At 36.9% G+C, this 21,590-nt stretch overlaps 1 protein-coding gene across 1 annotated transcript in view; it reads right to left on the bottom strand.

Annotated features, from left to right (window-relative positions):
* Nucleotides 1-21,590, bottom strand: part of GRM8 (glutamate metabotropic receptor 8) — an 830,046-nt gene that overhangs the window by 159,185 nt on the left and 649,271 nt on the right. Inside the window, exon 8 of the mRNA XM_037049282.1 lies at nucleotides 10,997-11,133. Coding sequence (XP_036905177.1) covers nucleotides 10,997-11,133 — 137 coding nt within the window. The remainder of the gene's footprint in view (nucleotides 1-10,996; nucleotides 11,134-21,590) is intronic.

Below are 21,590 nucleotides of genomic sequence, written 5' to 3'. Positions count from 1 at the left end.
AGTTTAAGTGAATTAATTTATATTGTCAAGCTTAAAGTATATTCTTACTAAGAGATGTAGAAAGCATATGCCAACCCCAGTGTCCCTTGCTATTTTCTATAGAAAAAAACTTACAAAAGTTAGATCATTAGTCTAAAAAAGTATATAGTGTCTTCATTTGGGAGTCATATATAAATTTTGGAATCTAAAGAAATGGCCTGGCAACTGAGAAGGGTGGAAATGGGAGGGAGGGGGGAGCACAGGGGGTGGGATGGGATGGGAGTAATAGAAAGCTGTACTTGAAAAATAATTAAATAAATTTAAAAAAAGACAAAGTTCAAATGTCACTGAATTTTAAAAAAAGAAATGTCCTGAAGGCAAATAAATAAATAAATAAATAAATAAATAAAAATAAAAAATATATGCATCAATGAACTGACAGCTACAACACTAAGTCAAATGGGAGCTAGTTACAGAAAGCCTAGAAGAGTGTTTGAACAACTTAATTACAGATCAGGAACAACATTTAGGAAGTCTCAGAAACACAGTAACAGTTTGGTTTTAGTGCCACACACAGCAATTTTAGTGTAATATTGGTAGAAAAGATAGAAAGGTGAAGCACAAAAGGAGAGAACGTAGGTCTATTTTCATGGTCTACAATGTTAGAAGGTAGTATTATTTTTCAATAAAAATTTTTTCACTTGGGTACCTTTGCTGCAACTATATTAAGTGTACCATGGCCAAGGGGTTTCTATGTGAGGCTATGAGTGATCAAGGTATATACTATAGCAATCAAGTTTCCCTTTCTTATTTTTTTACAATATTCTATATTAGAAGGTTAAATATAACTTTTAAAACTGTTATATTAAGGTGATTTCTGAGGCAAGACAATACTCTTCCCTGTTTTTTCTTGCTACATATAGGTACTCAACAAATATACGTACTCATAGCAGTTTTCTTCATAATTATTTAGCAGGTGTCTTCCAGAGAATGAATGGTTATACCATAGAACACTGGGCAATTAAAAGGAAGACAACTTTGATAAATTTTGAGGGAATTGTGCTGAGTGAAAAAGGCAAACCCCAAGGTTTACATATAGTATGATTATATTTACATAGCATTCTTGCAATGACAAATTTATTGAAACAGAGAACATAGCTTTTGCCAGACACTGAGTGGGGTAGATAAGGAAGGGAAGTAAGTGTGGCTATGTAAGGGCAACATGTGGGGTCCTTGTGGTGATGGGGATGTTCCACTTGGTTATACTGGAAGATACACATGTAACCAAATTGTGTAGATAGGACTAAATATACAAAAAAACACACACATAAATGAATAAAGTAAAACTGGGGAGATTTGAATAACATTGGTGGAATGCATAAATGTCAGTTTCCTGGCTGTGATAGTGCAATACACCATAGATTTTTCTCTGCCTATTTTATTTTTCGCATTTTTAAAAATTAAACTTATTGAGGTAACATTATTTAAAAACATTTTATAAATTTCAGGTGTACAAATTTATAACACAGCATCTTCACACTCTATGATGTATTCACTACCCCAAGCCTGGTCTCATTCCATCAGACTAGGAATGAGACTAGTCTCTGTTTGACCCCTGTATTCTCTTCCTTCTCCCCCCACGGCTTCCCCTCTGGTGACCATCATCCTGTTGTCTATATCCATGAGTTCGTTTTTGTTTGCTTGTTTCATTTGTTCATTTATTGTTTTACGTTTTACATCCCACGCACATGTGAAAGTATACAGTCTTGTCCTCTTCCATTTGACTTATTTCACTTAGCATAATACTTTTCAGGTGGATCCATATTATCACAAAATAGCAATATTTCATCTTTTTGGTGGCTGGCAAATATTCCATTGTGTGTATGTACTGCACTTCTTTATCCAATCTGTCCAAGGACACTTGGTTCTGGTGAATAATGCTGCAATGAACATAGGGCTATGTATATCTTTATGAATAAATGTTTTCAAAATTTTGGATAGATTCCCAGAAGAGGAATTGCTGGGTCATATGGTAACTCTATTCTTAGTTTTTTGAATAACCTCCATACTGTTTTTCATAGTGACTGCACCAACTTCCATGTCTCTCTGGCATTTGCTACTTTTTGTCTCACTGATAATAGCCATTCCAACAGACGTGATGCAGGACCTCATTGTGATTTTGGTTTGCATTTCCCTATACCTAGTGATGTTGAACATCTGTTTCCACATGTGTTAGCCACGTATATGTCCTCCTTGGAAAAGTACCTATTTAGTTTTTAAAGTTGTTATCAGGGGGGAACTGAGTAAAGGGAACATGAGTTCTTTATTATTTCTTACAACTGCATGTGAGTATAATTATCTCAAAATAGTAAGTTTAATTTAAAATGATTTTACAAAAAATAAAACCAATGAAATACCAGTAAATTTTTGTACTTTTCTATGTCCTTGTTGTGTCATTGTGACCTTGTTATATCCCTCTGTCATTTATTTATGAGTTTAATGAAAGAACATTATTTTATGCCTCCACTGCTGACTTTACACATAATTACCTATTCACTTGAAGATAAAGATACATAACCTCAGTAAAATGTATAAGGACATGGAAAAAATTCCTGCTTTTGGCTCTAGTCTTTTTTCCTTAAATAGTGGAAGCTTTGAGGAAAGATGGCATGTTAAACTTCTGATTCAGTCAAAGACCCATTAACTTTAGTTTCATGCTGTTATCAGGTACTGACCTGTATCTATAACAGAGGGCTACATATTATATTTGCATATAATGCTTTTTAATCTTATTCATTCTCTTGTCTATTGTAGATTTTAGAGCATGCTGATGTGTCCATTGAGCTTTTTAAAAATATTTTAAAGAATTTTATTTATTTACTTTTAGAAAGAGGGGAAGGGAGAGAGTTAGAGAGGGATCAAACTGGCAACCTTTTGGTTTGTAGGCCAGCACTCAAGTCACTGAGCCACACCAGCCAGGGCCCCACTGAGCTTTGCAAAAGTACCCTAGGATACAGGGCTCACATTTATGTTAGTATACCTACCATAAGGAAGTCATTTTTTACCAGCTATGGTATTCTTCTCTTCTATATTATAATCTTATATTTATAACTTTACTTTAAGCTTACTTATTCTGCTCATCATGTTAAAATTGCACTTACTTTACTCATCCTGAGGTTAAAATGAGACTTAATATATCATTTATTATAATTTTTATGATTTTATTATCTCTACAAAAGTCTAGAGTCTCTATCTTCCTTTGCCACTCTTTGGTATTTGTATAAAGAGGCATTTTCTACTTTATGTTATGTTCTTCCTTAAGCTATATCACATTCTTTGATTTGCCTTTTCTAATTTGAGCTTTATTATTTTTTAGCTTTCTTTCCCTTTTCTGTTTCTTTCATTATTTTTATTAACAAAATTAATTAAGTTTATATTATATTTTCCTTGATGCTAATGCTTTACTGGATTCTCTGGATGCTATTAAATTACCCCAAGAGCCTATGCTGGAATAGACCCAGATGACACAATCTGCTTCTCAGTTCCTAATCAGATTAAATAATATTTTATATAACATAATTGTGTATGTTCTTAAAATAGTACTGTAATTATTTCTTACTCTATTGAACAGTCTAGAGGAATCTATTTGCTATAATTACTGATTATAAAATAACACTTGAATGTTAACTAAAATATATTATATTATATTATTATAATTCTATTCCTTCTTCTTAATTACCTCAATTGTTCGGTTGGTTATCTTACTTATGATGAATGTATCTTAGTGAGTCCTTTTAAATATCTTACAAAAATAAGTCACAAACCAAGGAGATGAATAGATCAGGCAGAGAGAACCTGTCAGACAATTAGACAACATAGGAAATAAATTTATTTTTAATTATGGCCTCTACTAAGTAAAGGAACAACTTCTTCTCCAACCAGTCTACATTTAGCTGTACATATCTCCACTGGAAAGCTCACTGTAGCCTAAAGAGTACAAACACGTAATCTTTTAGTATTTGAGATCCTATAAAATTTAGCTTCAAGTCATTTCTCTTTATGCCCCATGATGTGTTCTGCTCAGATCATCCTCTCTTCTGGCTACTCAGCATCATACTCATCCCACAAATCAACTGCCCTTTTCTCTCTCACTATGAAAACATGGGTAACAGTCCTCATCTTTATCAATGCTCTTCCAATTGGCATTATGAAGTCCATGTGTAAGCAGGGTTGGCCAACTCACCCAATGAATATTGCTTCTCAAAGGTAGGCATCAGAAGCCACTCAGCACTTATAAAGCCTTACAGAAGGTAGGAAGCTCTGCAAATGTCATGGGCAAGAATATGAATGGTACAGGACTTCTGAATGTCAGACCTCTCCTATAAGGCATCCAAATATTAGGGTGTTCCTAACCTATCTCCTTGGGGATAAAAAACAGATCAGAATAGTTCCCTAATTTTCTGGCTTCCAGACCAAGATAGAATATGCTTCCTTGGAGACACTGATCCTACTCTGCTAACAAGAATGCGTGTCTAAGATTAAGACATAGCCAGATGAATTAGGGTTCATAAAAAAGATATGAGATTCTGCTCCTGTCAGGAGTGACACTAGGGACTGAATCTGAAATTCGTCTTAACCCTTCCAGCACCTATCACAGCAAAGGCCCATTGGAGGAACTTTATTCTGGAATAAATGGATAGACAGATGTTGGACTGGATGCTTTTATCATGGGTTATATACTCTTTCAACCATTTCTGGCCACCAAAGTAATTTAAAATCTAGTTTGAATTTCATGTGTCAAGAAACATTTTCCAGTCCCCCAGTGGGAAGTAACCATTACATCTTCTGAATTTATAGTTTATTCTTTAGTCTGTACTTGTCTGATTATGCTTTTTTATTACAGTTAAAGTCAAGTATAGCATTGCCTTTAATAGACTGTAAATCCTTTGATATCTGGAAGTTTATTTTATTGAACCTTGCACTCCTCAAAGGTTTAGCCTCCTGCCTGGCACTGAGAAGTCACTGAATAAATGATCTGCATACAAACAGTTCACTTTCTAATCAATAATCTTGGATCATTGATTATCCACATTCAGTCAGCATTCAGAAACTAGAATAATATTAATCACATACTCAACAAATACTTATTGAACACCTACTTTTGGCTTGGTAAGAATGTAGTTAAAAGTTAATCACTTTGACATTTGCTCATTATGTCTAAAACATGAATTTACCAAATGCTTGTTTTCTTATAAGCATTAATAAGAGTACCCACACTAACATTTTTGAAAATAATAAACTTCTATCTAATAAAAATATATAGCTTTGACAATGAATCATCTTGTAACAAGGAAAGGGAATAGAACAAATTATTTTCAGAATAAAGGCATTTATAGTGACATTTCAAGTTCTATTGGAATGTAGCAAAAGGTTTCAGGGAATTAACTTCATGTTTTGTAGGGAAGGGAGCCCTATACATAATGCTTGTCTCAGAGGGTTGACTGTCTTATAGGCACTGATGTAAATATAAAACAACATTTTCAAATGCAGCCACCTTTGGAAATGGAGAAACAGAGCAAAAGAAAAAATGCACAAGACCTAAGAGTCAAAGCTAATAAAAGGTCGTCACCCCTTAGGCATGGTTTTGATTCCTTTCAATTCACTCCTACTTCAAGACTATTGCTCTATTCTTCACTATAGGAAAACTGTTCCTCTGTGAAAAGAATGAACCTAATTATTTTGTTTAAGAACTTTTGATGTTTATCCAAAATAGTGAACACATAAGGCAAATGAGAAAACTCAGAAATTTTCCCTTTTGTATTCCAAGCAAGTTGAGGAAATCCCAGTATAGCATGTATCTGACTGGCCATATAGAGGTAAACAAATATATTCGGTTAAAATATCATGTTATAAATACTATACTACAGGCACATAGGAAAGACAGATTTGATGGAGCTGAATTCCACCAAAAATTTGCTCATGGAATCATGAAGTTCATTTTCTTTTCATACCAAAATAAACATTTTAGCTTATTGTATATGCACAATTTGTCACAGTACATGCATGCAGGTTTACCTTTTTAAACTCAGATCATCAAGATGAGTGTAGAAAAGATTTCATATATATGGTATTTCCGAGTGAAATGCCCATTTAATTTTATGTAAATTACTGGGGTGATACTGGTTCATGAAATCATATAGGCTTTTGGTACACAATTCTAAAACACATCATCAGTATATTGTACCGTGTGCTCACCACCCCAAGTCAAGTCTCGTTCCATCACCATTTATCACCCTTTACCCTCTTCTTCCTCCCACTACCCACTTCCTTCTTGCAATCCCCATATGTTGTCAGTGTCCATGAGCCTGTCTGTCTGTCTGCCTTCCTTCCTTCCTTCCTTTTCTTTCTTTCTTATCCATTTGTGCTTCTCACCTAGTCTCCAACCCCCACCCCCTTAACAGCTGTCAATTGGTTCTCTGCATCCATAAGTCCATTTCTAAAAAAAGCCATTATAGATTCTTTGCCTAACCTGGTTATACTGGCAAAACAAAACAAAACTATTAAAACTATTATTACCATGTGCTTTTAACACTGAACACATGTCAGTGAATGCTCTAGGATATTTATACACACAATTTTCTTTAATTTCCCCCCAAATTCTATGAAGTAGTTATGATTGTTTTCACGTAGATGAAGAACCTGAGACCAAGAGAGGTAAAAATAATGTGGCCAAGGCTATGGGAAGTTGGTATTCAAACATCATCTTTCTGACTTTGAGGTCTTATTCATGACCAGTATATTATAATGCATTTAGTCTTCAAAGTAAGTCCATTCATTATCCCCATTTTACAGATGAGAAAACTGAGCTCAGAATTCAGTACCTTATCAAGAGTTACGCTAGTCTCTGGAATGGCCCACTGATAAGTTAAATCAGGGACACTGAAGACTTTCTTCTTCAAACCAACCTTTGCGATTGACACCATGCCAGTCCTAATTATGGTTGAGGCACTGGTGAAATCACTGTTGTTTAATATTTTTATGTATCTACAAATTATTTACTTGAATAAAAAGATAAGAAAACAAAACATATGTCTCATTCCTACAATAATGCAAAAAAAAGTGGCTCTCTTGTTGGATGAATAAAAATGTGAGCCCTGAGTTATTTTAGGTCCCCCCAGTAACCTCATTCGCCCTCTCCCTGTGGACTCGAAGCAGCATATGGCTGTTCTTCTTCAGATGGGACTTCGATGTTTACTCTGAACCTTTAGATTACAATATGTTTTGTAATCACGAATAAGGACCACCTGTCTCTTGAGAAGATCAGCCTAATAAAATGGAGAGACCTAATTGTTCAAATTCACTCTGGAGTAGACAATAGGCCTTTCACGCATGGACTGAGATTACTGAATAAAAACCCAAAATTGATATAAACAATTTATATTAATGGATGCTAATCATTCAATGGAGAACATGTGTTAGTTCCATAAAAAAGAAAAAGGAACAATAATATTTGAGATAATAAAGACAATGCTCTTGAGAAACTGAAACACCTCATAACAGAAAAGACGAGACCTGACTGGTGTGGCTCGGTAGATGGAGTGCCAGCCTGCGAAGCAACGGGTTGCTGGTTCGATTCTCAGCCAAGGCGCATGCCTGGGTTGCAGGTCAGGTCCAAGGTGGGTGGCACATAAGAGGCAACCACACATTGATCTTTCTCTCTTTCTCCCTCCTCTCCCCTCTCTCTAAAAATAAATAAATATAAATCTTTAGAAAGAAATAACCTATTTGTATTAAAAATTCCTTCACCCCACTGAGATATATTCAGGGCAAATTTGTTGCACTCATATATGATTAATTATACACTCTGTGTACAAAAAATTATCTTATGCTTGAATTCAGCCAGAAAAATTGGCTCTTTGAAAATAAGCAGAATTTAGTCAAATAACTGGCTGATAAATGTCTACCATTGAGAGTGTGAGATCTGTTGCCAATTTGGTTTAACAGAATAAGGAGAGATGGAGTATATAGGGAGAAGTACCCTTCCCTGACCTTCAACAACCCCACCAGCGGCCCGGCCAGATTAGCAACCTCTCTGTACGCTGTCCTTAAAAATCCAAGCACGCTCCTTCATCAGTGCAACTGCCTCATTGTGCTAGAATTATTGTCTGAGCTCCCTGAGAGCAGGGACCACGTACAGACTCCAGTCTCAAGACTTAGCAGAGAATACATGCACAGAAGGACATTATCAAATCCACTCAAAATTCACTACAGAGGTGACACTTAGTAGCCACGTGCTACTATAAAAACTATGTATTTATCTTACGTAAAGTTTACTTCTTAAATGAAGGTAGATTTTCTTAAGCATCAAGGGCAACATTAAAGACAGGCAGAGACAATGAGCTGTGGGGACAAATAGTCAGCATATGGAGTGTGGAGATTCACTTAGAACTTTCTAATAACAGACTTTCTAAAAGCAGGAGCCTCTTCTAACAAAGACCGTCATTCTGCCCTCCCCACACACATTAGCAGACCTCCCACCGCCCACACAGAATCATGAAATACTGAATTCAGAACAGGTAATATTTATGGGTTTTATGTGTGCTGGGCACTGGATGAAGTGCTGAATGTTATTATTTTTTTTAATTCTTATTACCACCAAGCAGAGTAGGTGCAACTAATGTTTCCATTTTACATATGATGAAACGGAAGCAAAGACTTTGTTTGGTGTCTTGCCCAAGTTGTAAGCAGAATTTTAATAAACTGGTCATTTTCCAAGAACTTCCTACTCCACCTTCAAGCAGGTGATTGATCCAACACCCAAGAAAAATCAGTCATTTAGTTTATCTTGAGATTCCAGAATGAAAGGGAATTGACATAACTTCTCCCCAGAGTCTGATTCACTCTTTCCTTCTCAGATATCCCCTCTTCCTGTTTCACTGCTATCCAGTCATGAATGATCATAATCATGCTTGAGAAATAATTCTCATAAACAGTTTGATGTATTTGATGAACAATAACACAATAATAAACATAAAACTTTCAGGCATCATTAAATGTACATAAAAGATCAGCTTGTGATTGAATATAAAGTTTTATAATAAATATATCATGCACATATGGAGAGATGTGTATGTGTACTTGAGTGTATGGTTATTTTAAGTATCATGGTATAGTATTAGTACACGTATTTTCCAGCCATTTAATTTTGTTATGCAAATCCCTAATCATAAGACTATAGGAAGCAGGCTGGCATTAATAAAAGTCAGGTTAAAAGTAGCTTTCCATCCGAGTCCTTACCAAATTTTCTTTGTCATGTTTAGTCTATTTCACATAGTTCCACTTTCAAAAGTGCTTTTGCCCAAAAATTATTGGTTTTTAGATTAATATTAAAAACCCAAATAGTTAATAAAGCTTTGTGTGGATAACTGTCAGTATGAGTTCCAGAACAACGGGTAAGATTTCATGAGGCTTCTACATGTAGTAAACTATAGATACATGGTTATACATCATACAACAAAGTCAGAATAGAAGTTACCTTTGTTCATTATTCGATGCAGAACTGTGCTAATTATCAGAGAGTCATTGTGGAGACAATAAATCGTAAATACCCAGTTTCATTACTATTGTCTGCTTCTCTTCTGAGAACTCTGGTGACTGGAGCTGCGTACACATGCCACTGCAGGGGATGTGCTGGGGCATATGGAAGTGAAAATGTACTAAAATGCTAAATTTATGTCTTCTGAGTGAGTTCAAACACATGAAAGCACACATGTGCGTGTCACACACAGAGACAAGGTCAATTCCTCTCCTGCCCTCATGTATATCATCAGCTTTTACCTTTCAGCTAGGATAAGCCATAGCTAGGAAATGAACTTCATCATTTATTTAGGAAATGAACTAAAGCTCTCACAGTGTTATGGTAGCTTTGAGAATCAAGAAGAGGAGATACTTTCATTGAAGAAGAGAGTGGAATACAAATTAAAACAATAGAACAGTAAAAGAATATGTTTCTAGTACATTTAAAGCATTTTAAAAGCATCTTGTTGCCTATAGAGGAAATGCTACTATTGTAGCAATTCCTCAGCCACTCAGTTTCTGAAAATAGTCCTATATTATAGATATAGAAGAGATACGGAATGGAAGAACACCCATCCTTAACTGAAACTAGAAGGCAGCTCCCTTACTTTATAGTCAAAGAAGCCAGTAAACACTGGTATGGTGCCAAGGGCTATTCAAATGTGAAATAATTCCTTGTCCAGTGGTAAACAGATACTACCCCTACCACCTCTGCACCCTCCCCATGACGCCACTGCCAGCCCTGTGCCCTGTGACTTCCTGGGCCTCCCTTATCCATCGAGTTCAGGATGGCTTTCTACTCCACACACCTTATGACTGGTGTGTGCAGCCAGAAGCAGCTCTCTCGGAGCCTCCAAAGACTCCTTCCCTAGGACAGCCCCTCGGAGGGCTGCTCGCCAACCAGGCACATCTGAAGAGGTTCCTCTGCCCTCTACCATCCCTCATGCCACCCCCACCTGCTCCCCACCAGACCCCAGTAGGAGTAGACAGATCCCCGGGGCAACATGGCACCCAGTCAGGCAAACACCCAGCTGTGTTTGACAACAGCCCCAGGACCTAGGACCCTGCTTCAGGTTGGTCTATACACACATGCAGACTCTGTGACCCATCCCCCAACACACACACACACACACACACACACACACACACACACACACACATACAGCATATAAAGACTTGAACAAGCCAGTCTTCCAGAGCAGGACAAAATTTCCCAAAGTGTATGGATAGTCCAGCAAAAGAAAAAATCTTCCATTAGATCCCTATGAATATCAGATTTCTGTACAGACATTAGGATCAAATCACACATTTTTGAAAAACTTATTTATAAGGAAGTGTACTCTAACAAAAGTTATATACTTAAAAATAAAGTGTTCTTTTTTATTTTATCCACTCTTTAACAGAAGAGTATCTGTTAGTGCACATTTATATCAATACTTGCTTTGAGATGGAGCTGGTTGGTCCAGTGCCCGATGACTTTGTATTCTGTACTTCTGTTGGTTATTTGATACTGGAAGATATCATAGCGTCCAGGGGCATCTCCATTTTCATTGAAAGTGACGGGTGTTCCAGCACTACCTATAAATGTTTAGAAAACAATGTCAGTAAAGTCTTAGTAAGATAGCCCATTGGGCTCATTTTTCTCTAAGAAAGAACTGTAGATAAAAATATATTGTGCATGGTAAAAGATATGAAGATTGTAATCCATACAAGGTCATTCTTGAGAGCCTATCTTTTACATGAAAAGAGACCCAGACGTATGTATCAGAGGAAGACATGCTTTATAGTACTCATTATAAAGTAAATGATGAGTATCCACGTTAGGCATAACAGTTAAATAAATAAAAGTTGGTGGGCTGAATATTCAATACTGGTTACAGAGAATGACAGTTAATAGAAAAGCCTGTAAATGTCTTGAAGCATAACGACAACTGTATAATAGGAACTACAAACAGCAACTCAAACGTGGCAAGAGAACAACCCGGCGAGATTCCCTGGAGTTTTACTGTATTCTGACTCGAGCTGGGTTCTGAAGCAGTTGCCCTATTCAATTTCTCTTCTAAGCCTCTGCCTCTGCTACCTTTGCCCAAGGGTACATCAATGTGGGCTGCTGTTGGGAACCTCTCAGTGAGTGAGGAAGGTATCGTTGGGAAGTCTCAACTCCAGTCAGATGACAGAAGTCCCCCTAGTTCACTGTGACAAGGGTAATAGTGGCTGGGCAGCAGAATGCAAGGAATGTAGTCTTTGCTAGACTCCCATTTCTCTCGAAAGCTTTAATCTTTTCTCTTAATAGCTTCTGTCCATTTTTACTTCCCCTCTCATTAACTTTTATATAATCACAAGTTGGGATCCCTATCCCCAATGCTTTCATGTACCATGGACCCTCGCTGTCTACATAAACCTTTCTTTTCTTTAACAGTCTTTAGAGACCCTCCCCATCTTGTTCTCTCCAGATGACTCTTTGCTATCTAGACAAACTCACCTAACACTATTCCCTTCTCTTTGCATCTATCTTCTCTCTGCAGGCCCTATTACCTGAATTTCTTCTCACAGCATAATGGATTTAAGTTCTGTACTGTACAAGAAAGTGTCATTTTCTTGCTATTTCTCTTCCATATTGGTTTCTCAAAAAATAGATACTACTAATTGTTCTGTATATATTTCCATCTTAGAATGAGTTCCTTATTCAATCTGCTTTTTCTTATTCAAGAGCTTTTAATTAAAATGAACACACAAAATTCTACATTTAACTTATCAAACAAAATGGATGACTTAAGACAGTGAATTTCATGGGAAATAGGGGAGGGATTTAGAGGAACAAATATAAAGGATACATGGACAACAACTAAGAAGGGTGGAAATGGGAGGGAGGGGAGATCACAGGGGGGTGAGATGGGATGGGAGTAAATAGACAGAAAACTGTACTTGAAAAATAATTAAATACATTTTTTAAAAAGACAGTGACTTTCAAATAAATACAATCAGAGTCACACACCAGCATTTAGGGTACTTTCCTGGTGTTTAATGGCGAGATACCTCATATCCTCTGTTGCCTGGAATCTTCCTAAAATTTAAACAGTGTGAAGTGTCTGATGAGACTGTGGGTACTGGTATGGGTGAAACTGCCACGGAGCACAGTATACATCACAGCATGGAAGACAGAGCACTGGTCTGAGAGTCAAGAGCAGCGGGTCTGCGCAGGTGTTGCTTCCCCATTTATTTTCATAACTTGTGCATATTTGTGTTTTTCACTTATCACATAGAGACTTAAAAATGAATATGAACACATTTTGAAGTCCTAAAGGAGCCGTATGCATTTAAGTTATTCTTATTGATCATTCATAAGGTAAACTACTTTATATATAAATCAAGAGAGAAATGAGGAATTGGGGAGTACAATAGGAGCCCTCCAAGCAATCAGCACTGTCTCAGCTACCCCTTAGACACTCAAGTGGAAACCCATTTGCCTGTACCTGACCAAAACCTTTTTCACTCATGGTGACCTCAAGCACCTTTATCCTTTAAATCCTTAATTTCCTTATCTGTAAAACTGAGGTGATAAAGACACTTTAGACCCTTTTCTCCAGGTTCGGTATGAGAATTAAATGAACAAGTGCTTATCAAGCACATTGAGCAATAGATGGTGTATTTAGATGTGATCAACATTCACCCGCCATGTATTTTCAGTTCACACCAACCCACAGTAAGAGACAGGATGTTGAAAGTTCATAAAGTGGCATCTAGACAAAATAGTATGGAAATTCAAATGGGAAAGGTATTCCTGAAAGGAAAAACACCTATCAGTTATGAAATTTGCATTAATATCATCAATTCCAGGCATTTATATCTTATTTCAAAAAGTCCTGCTGTCATATTCTCTGTCAATAAAGGGACATTTTATTTTCGCTACCTGAAGTCCCCAATATTGTCACATTCTTCATTGAATGACCATCTTCTACAACAGCCACCCCAACCTTTTTCACCCTAATGGTGCCCAAGATTGAAGAACGCTGCTTGTGTAACACATTCTCATAAATATGCCCCAAATGATATGGAATTCCCAGTGTACCCCCATCTCTACACCTCTTTTCTCAAACTCGAGAAAGTACATTGGAAAGCAAGTGAATGGCAGCTACATTGTCACAGAAATAATCATTGTTCAACTTGGATCAGGGGTCCCCAACGTCTCCCCTCCTGGTCCATGTACATGACCCCCATTGCCTCCTGAGCTCTGTCTCCTGTCTGCCCTGCAACCCATCCCATCCATGGAAAAATTGTCTTCCATGAAACCAGCCCCTGGAGCCGAAAGGGTTGGGAACTTCTGACTTAGATCCTTCAAATATCATCATTAATAGCAAGTTACATGAAATTTGACACTGTATTAAGAGGCACTATATTAATAGTAAAGTGGCAAGAGAGTAGGCTTTCCTTTGGAGCCAGATCGTTGGGTTCACATCCGGCTCTGCCACAGAGGTATGATCTCAAGTAAGTGACTTCATTTCACCTGTCTCATTCTTAAAATGGGCTAATAGTAGCTCCCATCTCAAAAGGATATATGAAGATTAAAAGAATGAATATATGTAAACTATGTAGTATATAGTAAGCATTTAATTAGTATTAACTATTATTTTCCTTCCTGTCTTATGACGATGCTGTGTTTGAGATCCAGCGTCTATATAAGAACTTAAGAATTTCTCACTGAGCATATATGGCTTTCCTGAAGTTACACTTATGCATCTGTGTTTCTCTTTAACACAATGCCATGCATCCTGAAAGTCCAGTTCTCTAAATTCACCATGCTCTTCTTCACCATCCTGTCTCTGCACATGTTATATTCTGTAAGTTCCCTTCCTCCTACCTCCTAACCTTTCTTCTCTATGTAGTTCCTTCAAATGTGGCTTAAATGTCACACTTCCAGAAACCTTGAACAGGAGGCCAAGCGACACTTCATGTACTATCCTGCTATCATAGCACTCTATCATAGCACTCGCTACACTCTGCACACTTTTACTATCCATCCCCATACCTAATCAACACGTTTATTCAACGGTTACTTATTGAGAACCTATTATATGTTCAACACTGGGTGGACCTTTGGCCACTCTCACAAAACTATGACCTCCTTAATAAAGGCGGAGTGTATCTCTTCTTTGTGGGCACTGCACCAAAGACTGCTCCTTACTGGGCAGCAATTAATTAATTGTCATAAAGGATGAAAAACACACACTATTGATCTAAAGAAAAACTATACATACCATCTTCAAAAGTTTATGAACTTCATCTGTATTACCTCTCACCTTTTATAGTAACTAATGAAGGAGCCAAATCACTGTGAACAGCCTTTCACACTGTTATCAGTGTGATGCCAGCAACGACTCTTATAACTTGTTTTACTAATCTAATTTCAGCTCCTGAGCTAGGCTTGCAGTTGAAATATTATTTATTTATTATTAATGTATTTTTATCCACACCTGAGGAATTTTTAAAATTCCTTTTAGAGAGAGAGAGGGAGGTAGAGAGGGAGGTAGAGAGGCAGGAAGAGAGAAAAACTGTCAGTGTGAGAGAGAAGCATTGATTGGTTGTCTCTCTCTACTGTACCCGGACCAGGAATCAAACTGCAACCAGCCATGTGCCCTGACAGGGAATCAAACCTGCAACCTTTGGGCTACTGGTTGATGCTTCAACCAACTAAGCCACATTGGCCAAGGCAGTAGTAGATTTATTTCAAACCTTTCACATAAAAAAACTGACTCCAATGGCATATTGGCTTCTCTCGAAGGATTGCCTTGGCGTCCTGTGGTCAGTGTAACAAAGAACACTCTTGAATAGTCATGAGGGGTCAGGCTTTCTTACCTACTTCTACAAATAGAAATTTGAAAGATCATCCTTTTATTGAACCTGTCCACCCTGGAAAACAGAATTAAATAGCATTTTGTACAGAAAAAAATAATTCTAAATGACAAATGTCTCAATATATCCATCACTTCATTATGGTTTAGTAAAAACACAGATAAAATATAAAACAAATATATTTGGTTGAGCTAATGTGTGTGTGTATATATACATGTATGTACTAATAATTTTGTCATATATAATTAGCTAAAAATTTTATATTATATGTAAAAATAATATATATTATTATATCTTTTCTCTAGAATTCTTTTAATTGTTATATATATAGTGAGACTATATTGTTAGGTGCATATATTTTTATCACTATATCTTCTTTTCAAATTTATTTTATTGTATTTTTTATTTAAATTATTTTATTGTTATTCAATTACAGTTGTCCATATTTTCTCCCCACCCCTTTTGCTCCCCTCCTCCAAACCCACCTCTCTCCCTTGCTTCCACCTTCCCCCTTGGTTTTGACCATGTGTCCTTTCTAGTAGTTCCTAAAAACCCCTCTTCCCACTGTCCCCTCCCCACTCCCCTCTCGCTATTATTAGATTGTTCTTAATTTCAATGACTCTGGTTATATTTTGTTTTCTTTTTTAAATTTTAATTATTGTTCAAGTACAGTTTTCTGTCTTTTACTCCCATCCCAGTCCATCCTTCCAGTGCTCCCCTCCTCCCTCCCAATTCCACCCCCCCACACACAGTTTTTGCCCATGTGTCCTTTATACTTGTTCCTGTAAACCCTTCCCCTTTTCCCCTGAAATTCCCTTCCCTCTCCCCTCTGGTCACTGTCAGCCTGTTCTCTATTTCAGTGTCTTTGGTTATATTTTGCTTGTTTGTTTGTTTTGTTGATTAGGTTCCTGTTAAAGGTGAGATCACACAGTGTCAGAGAGATGCAAATTAAAACCACAATGAGATACCACTTCACACTGGTCAGAATGGCCATCATAAACAAAGCAACAAACAACAAGTGTTGGAGAGGTTGTGGAGAATAGGAAACCCTAGTGCATTGTTAGTGGGATTGTAGACTGATGCAGCCACTGTGGAAAACAGTATGAAATTTTCTCAGAAAACTAAAAATGGATCTGTTTTTTCTTTTGTTGATTACGTTCCAGTTAAAGGTCAGATCATATGCTATTTGTCCCTCACCACCTGGCTTATTTCACTTAGCATAATGCTCCCCATTTCCATCTATGCTGTCACAAAGGGTATAAGCTCCTTCTTTCTTTCTGCTAAATAAAGTTCCATTGTGTAAATGTACCACAGTTTTTTGATCTACTCATTTGCTGATGGGCACTTAGGTTGCTTCCAGCACTTGGCCATTGGAAATTGTGCTGCTTTGAACATTGGGGTGCATATAATTCTTATTATATAATTCTTATTTTTATTCCATCCTACAGTTAGTTATTTCAGGAACTTTGAAGTCAATTAATTTTTAAATACTACTTTTAGTCAGTGTGCACTAGAGGAGAAATGGAAATAAGGATGTGGAGCTGGGAGGCAGCTTTTACTAGTCTGGTTCTGCTCTCATAGTCTAAACATCTCTTTGAATAATTTCTTTTCAATAAGAAGTGTGTGGAAAACTATATTTTTATTACTGGGCACATCAAGCACTTCAATGTGCTTTTGTAGGAAAAATGATACCTTCAATGAAGATTTTATGTACCAACGCTGGCTCTGTTCAACAGTGTTCTGGGGAACAGTGAGTATGGCCTTGGAACTCAGGGACTAGAGTTTTTGATTTCTGGCTCCACCGATTACCTGTGTGATGGGGCAAGTTACCCTCACCAAACCTGTTTACCTCACTATCAGGGGAGCACAATAACCCCAACATCCTGGGGCTGATACAGGTAAGAACTTAGTGGGTGACCGGCACACAAGAACTGTGCAGTAAAGGGAAACTATCATCATCGTTACCTGTTCCTTTGCCTACATGTATGCTCCCCTGACCTATATTGCATTGTTTTCACAAAACAAAAACCAAGGGGAGAATAATTCACCCATCTTTATGTACAAATATTTTAAATATATTTATAAGCATAAACCACTCAGTATTGTCATGTTTATTACTTACCTTCCTCCCTCTTGCTACAAAACATTATCTATTTTTCTTTTCATAACCGCCTACACTATTGGATAAGCAGAAAAAAAATAACAAAGCTAAAAATGAAACCAGTTAATTTAGCAATTTTTAGTGCCCTCAAAAGAAAAATGAATATATGAGATTCAAGTCATTGACCAAAATGCCATAGGAAATGGGAGTTTTCAACAGAACCTCAATTATTCATGTTCTCCCTCTTCTTATCCAGTTTATTTTAGCAGGTATTCATTACAATCAATAAAGAGAACGATATATGTGAGTTATAATCATATTATAGTGTAATTATTTAGAAACAAGTCAAATTATTCTAATATATCAGTTACTCAGCCTTCATTTATTGAAGACTTGAGCATTTGACACACTGTATTCATCTCCCTCTTCACTCCTGTTATCACTTCCAGAGACCTCATCATCCACCTGGTTGACACAGCATTCTGGCCTCTACATTAGCTGACTGCCTCACTTCCAGTGATCATTCCTTTCATGCATCTCACCACCCACCATTATGATCACCCTCTAAAAATTGTCCTGTCCAGGAACTACATCACCTCTATGGATACCAACTTTCACCCTGAACCCCACAATGATTTCATAAGCCCCTACATGTACTGATTAATTACCACCCAGTTTGTCATTAGACTTCACCCCCATGTAGCTTCTCTTCCCTCCTATTCTTGTGTAGGTTCTATGATCTTCCCTGCAAATACCCTCTTTTCTCTTGTATATCTCCCTCTGTCCAGTTTTACTGCCAAATCACAATCATGATTAAACATATTCTTTGCCCACATTCTAGTACCTCAATATTGTTTGAGAAAGCCATAAAATTTTACTGTGTGGCAAGGTCAGCATGAGACTTAGGCACATCAGGTGCCTCAGGCAATTCCAAGAGAGAGCACCTCCCTAAATTCTGCACATTTGTGCCTTGCTTGCTTCATTTAGTCTGACCCTGCTGTCTGGTTTTACTTTAAATTCAGGACTTCAGATTTCATATATTTAGTCAACACTGCTCCTCAATTCTACTACACTTTCCCTCTTTGAAATGACTGACTATTTCATGCCTCTCATATCCAGCATCTTCATTCACCTGTCATTTCCATTTGTCTCACGCTTTTTCATTGAGGAAAAAAGCAATTAAGACAAAAACTCCCTCATCATGCAAAACGTAATCTACCCGCATCTACACTGCCATGTTATCTCTTCCTCCTGTTCCCGATCCAGGCAAAGGCACCCTCCTCCTCCAGTGCTAGGAACCCATTAACTCCCACTCTCCACACCCTTTCAGTTTCACAGTTAACTTTAGTTTTACATCAGGAAACCTAGACTAACTGCAGTACTCTCTTTAGTTTACAAATGAGTTCTAATAGTTCTCATCTTTAAAAACTCTAGCCAATAAATCCCTTTACTAACCACATTGCCTATTTTATACATTCTCAAGAGTGAAAAAATAACTTTTTTAGTGAGCTGTCCTCTCTCCCTCCATTTTCTTATTTTCCATTAACACTTCACACCACCTGAATGTGAAAGTTAACCTCATACGTCCACTGATAAGTCTCAAATTTAAACATCTAGCCCTGATTGCAGACTTACCCAATTACCTGTATCTCTTCTTGGTTGTTTGATATCTTAAATTTTATACATCAGACAAAACATGATTCTTTTCCATTTCCAAATACATTCCTCACAGTTCTTTCCCCCCTTAGTGAGTAGATGAGGACTGTCCATCCATTCAATGAAGTCAAAACCTAAGTTAAAACCCCACATCTAACTGTAAAAATTTACTGTTATATTAACAGTAAATATAAGCTAAGAACTTTAGTTCATTAATTGTAACAAATGTACTACACTAACACGAAATATTAATACTTGGGAAAACTGTGTGTGTCAGTGGGTGAAAAATGGGAACTGTCTGTATTAAATTAATTTTTCTGTAAATCTAAAGTTATTTTTAAAGAACTCCAAAAACAGTAAAAGAGAATAGATAAGATTATTTTCAGTAATACATTTTGTATAACCCAATATATGCAATGTATTATGATATCAATATGTAACCAATATAAAAATATTAATGAGATATTTAGCCCTTGCTGGTATAGCTCAGTGGATTGAGTGTGGGCCTGTGAACCAAAGGGTTGCCAGTTCGATTCCCAATCAGGGCACATGCCTGGATTGCGGGTCAGGTCCCCAGAGCAAGGCACATGAGGGGCAACCACACACTGATGTTTCTCTCCCTCTCTTGCTCCTTCCCTTCCCCTCTCTCTAAAAATAAATTAATAAAACCTTTAAAAATATTAATGATATATTTTATGCTTATTTTTACATACCGAGTCTTCAAAATGCTGTGTATATTCTATACTTAAAACTCTCCAACTCTTTTTATGAAGCCAGCATCATCCTAATTCCAAAGCCAGATAGAGACACATCAAAGAAAGAAAACTTCAGGCCAATATCACTGATGAACATAGACGCTAAAATCCTCAATAAAATATTGGTAAATCGCATCCAACAATGCATCAAAAAGATCATGCACCATGACCAAGTGGGATTCATCCCAGGGATGCAAGGATGGTTCAATATTCGTAAATCAGTAAATGTAATACATCACATAAACAAAAGCAAACACAAAAACCACGTGATCATATCAATAGACACAGAAAAAGCTTTTGATAGGGTACAACACCTATTTATGATAAAGGTACTCAGAAAAATGGGAATAGAGGGAGCATTCCTCAATATAATAAAGGCCATATATGAAAGACCTACAGCCAACATCATACTCAATGGGCAAAACCTAGAAGCTTTTCCACTAAGATCAGGAACAAAACAAGGTTGTCCACTTTCACCACTTCTATATAGTATTGGAAGTTCTAGCCACAGTGATCAGACAAGAAAAGGAAATAAAAGGCATCCAAATTGGAAAGGAGGAAACAAAACTGCCATTGTTTGCAGATGATATGATAGTGTACATGGAAAATCCTATAGCCTCTACCAAAAAACTGCTTGAACTAATAAATGAATTTGGCAAAACAGCGGGATACAAAGTCAATATTCAGAAATCAAAGGCATTTTTGTATACCAACAATGAAACAACAGAAGCAGAAATAAAAAAAATCCCATTCCATATAGCAAAAACAAAAATAAAATATCTGGGAATAAACCTAATCAAGGAGGTAAAAGACCTGTATGCAGAAAACTACACAACATTGAAGAAAGAAATCAAGGAAGACACAAAAAATGGAAACATATACCGTGTTCATGGATTGCAAGAATTTACATCATCAAAATGTCCATACTATCCAAAACAATTTCCAGATTCAATGTGATACCTATTAAAGTACCAATGGCATATTTCACAGACATAGAACAAACACTTCAAAAATTTGTATGGAACCATAAAAGACCCTGAATAGTAGCTGCAATGTTGAGAAAGAAGAACAAAGTAGGAGAGATCACAATACCTAATATCAAACTGTATTACAAGGGCACTGTAATCAAAACAGCCTGGTACTGGCATAAAAACAGGCACATAGACTAATGGAATAGAACAGAGAGCCCAGAAATAAGCCCAACTCTCTACAGTCAATTAATATTCGACAAAGGGGGCAGTAACATAAAATGGAGTAAAGATAGCCTCTTCAACAAATGGTGTTGGGAGAACTGGGCAGCTACATGCAAAAAAAATGAAACTCAAGCAGCAACTTACACCATACATCAAAATAAATTCAAGGTGGATAAAAGACTTAAATATAAGCCGTGAAACCATGAAAGCCCTAAAGGAGAGCACTGGCAGGAAAATCTCAGATATTCCATGCAGCAGTATTTTTACTGATATGTCCTCTAGAGCAAGGGACATAAAGAAAAGAATAAACAAATGGATCTCATCAAAATTAAAAGCTTCTGCATGGCTAAGGAAAATAGTTTCAAGATAAAAAGAGAAGCAACAGTTTGGGAAAACATATTTGCCAATGATACCTCAGACAAAGGTTTAATCTCCACAATATACAAAGAACTCACTCGACTCCACTCAAAGAAGACAAGC

Source organism: Sturnira hondurensis, unplaced genomic scaffold (assembly GCF_014824575.4).
Source record: "Sturnira hondurensis isolate 20B ecotype Veracruz unplaced genomic scaffold, ASM1482457v3 Scaffold0006437, whole genome shotgun sequence".
NCBI classification, from domain to species: Eukaryota; Metazoa; Chordata; class Mammalia; order Chiroptera; family Phyllostomidae; genus Sturnira; species Sturnira hondurensis.
Note: the sequence above shows the minus strand (reverse complement) of the source record. Positions and strands in the feature narration are given on the sequence as shown.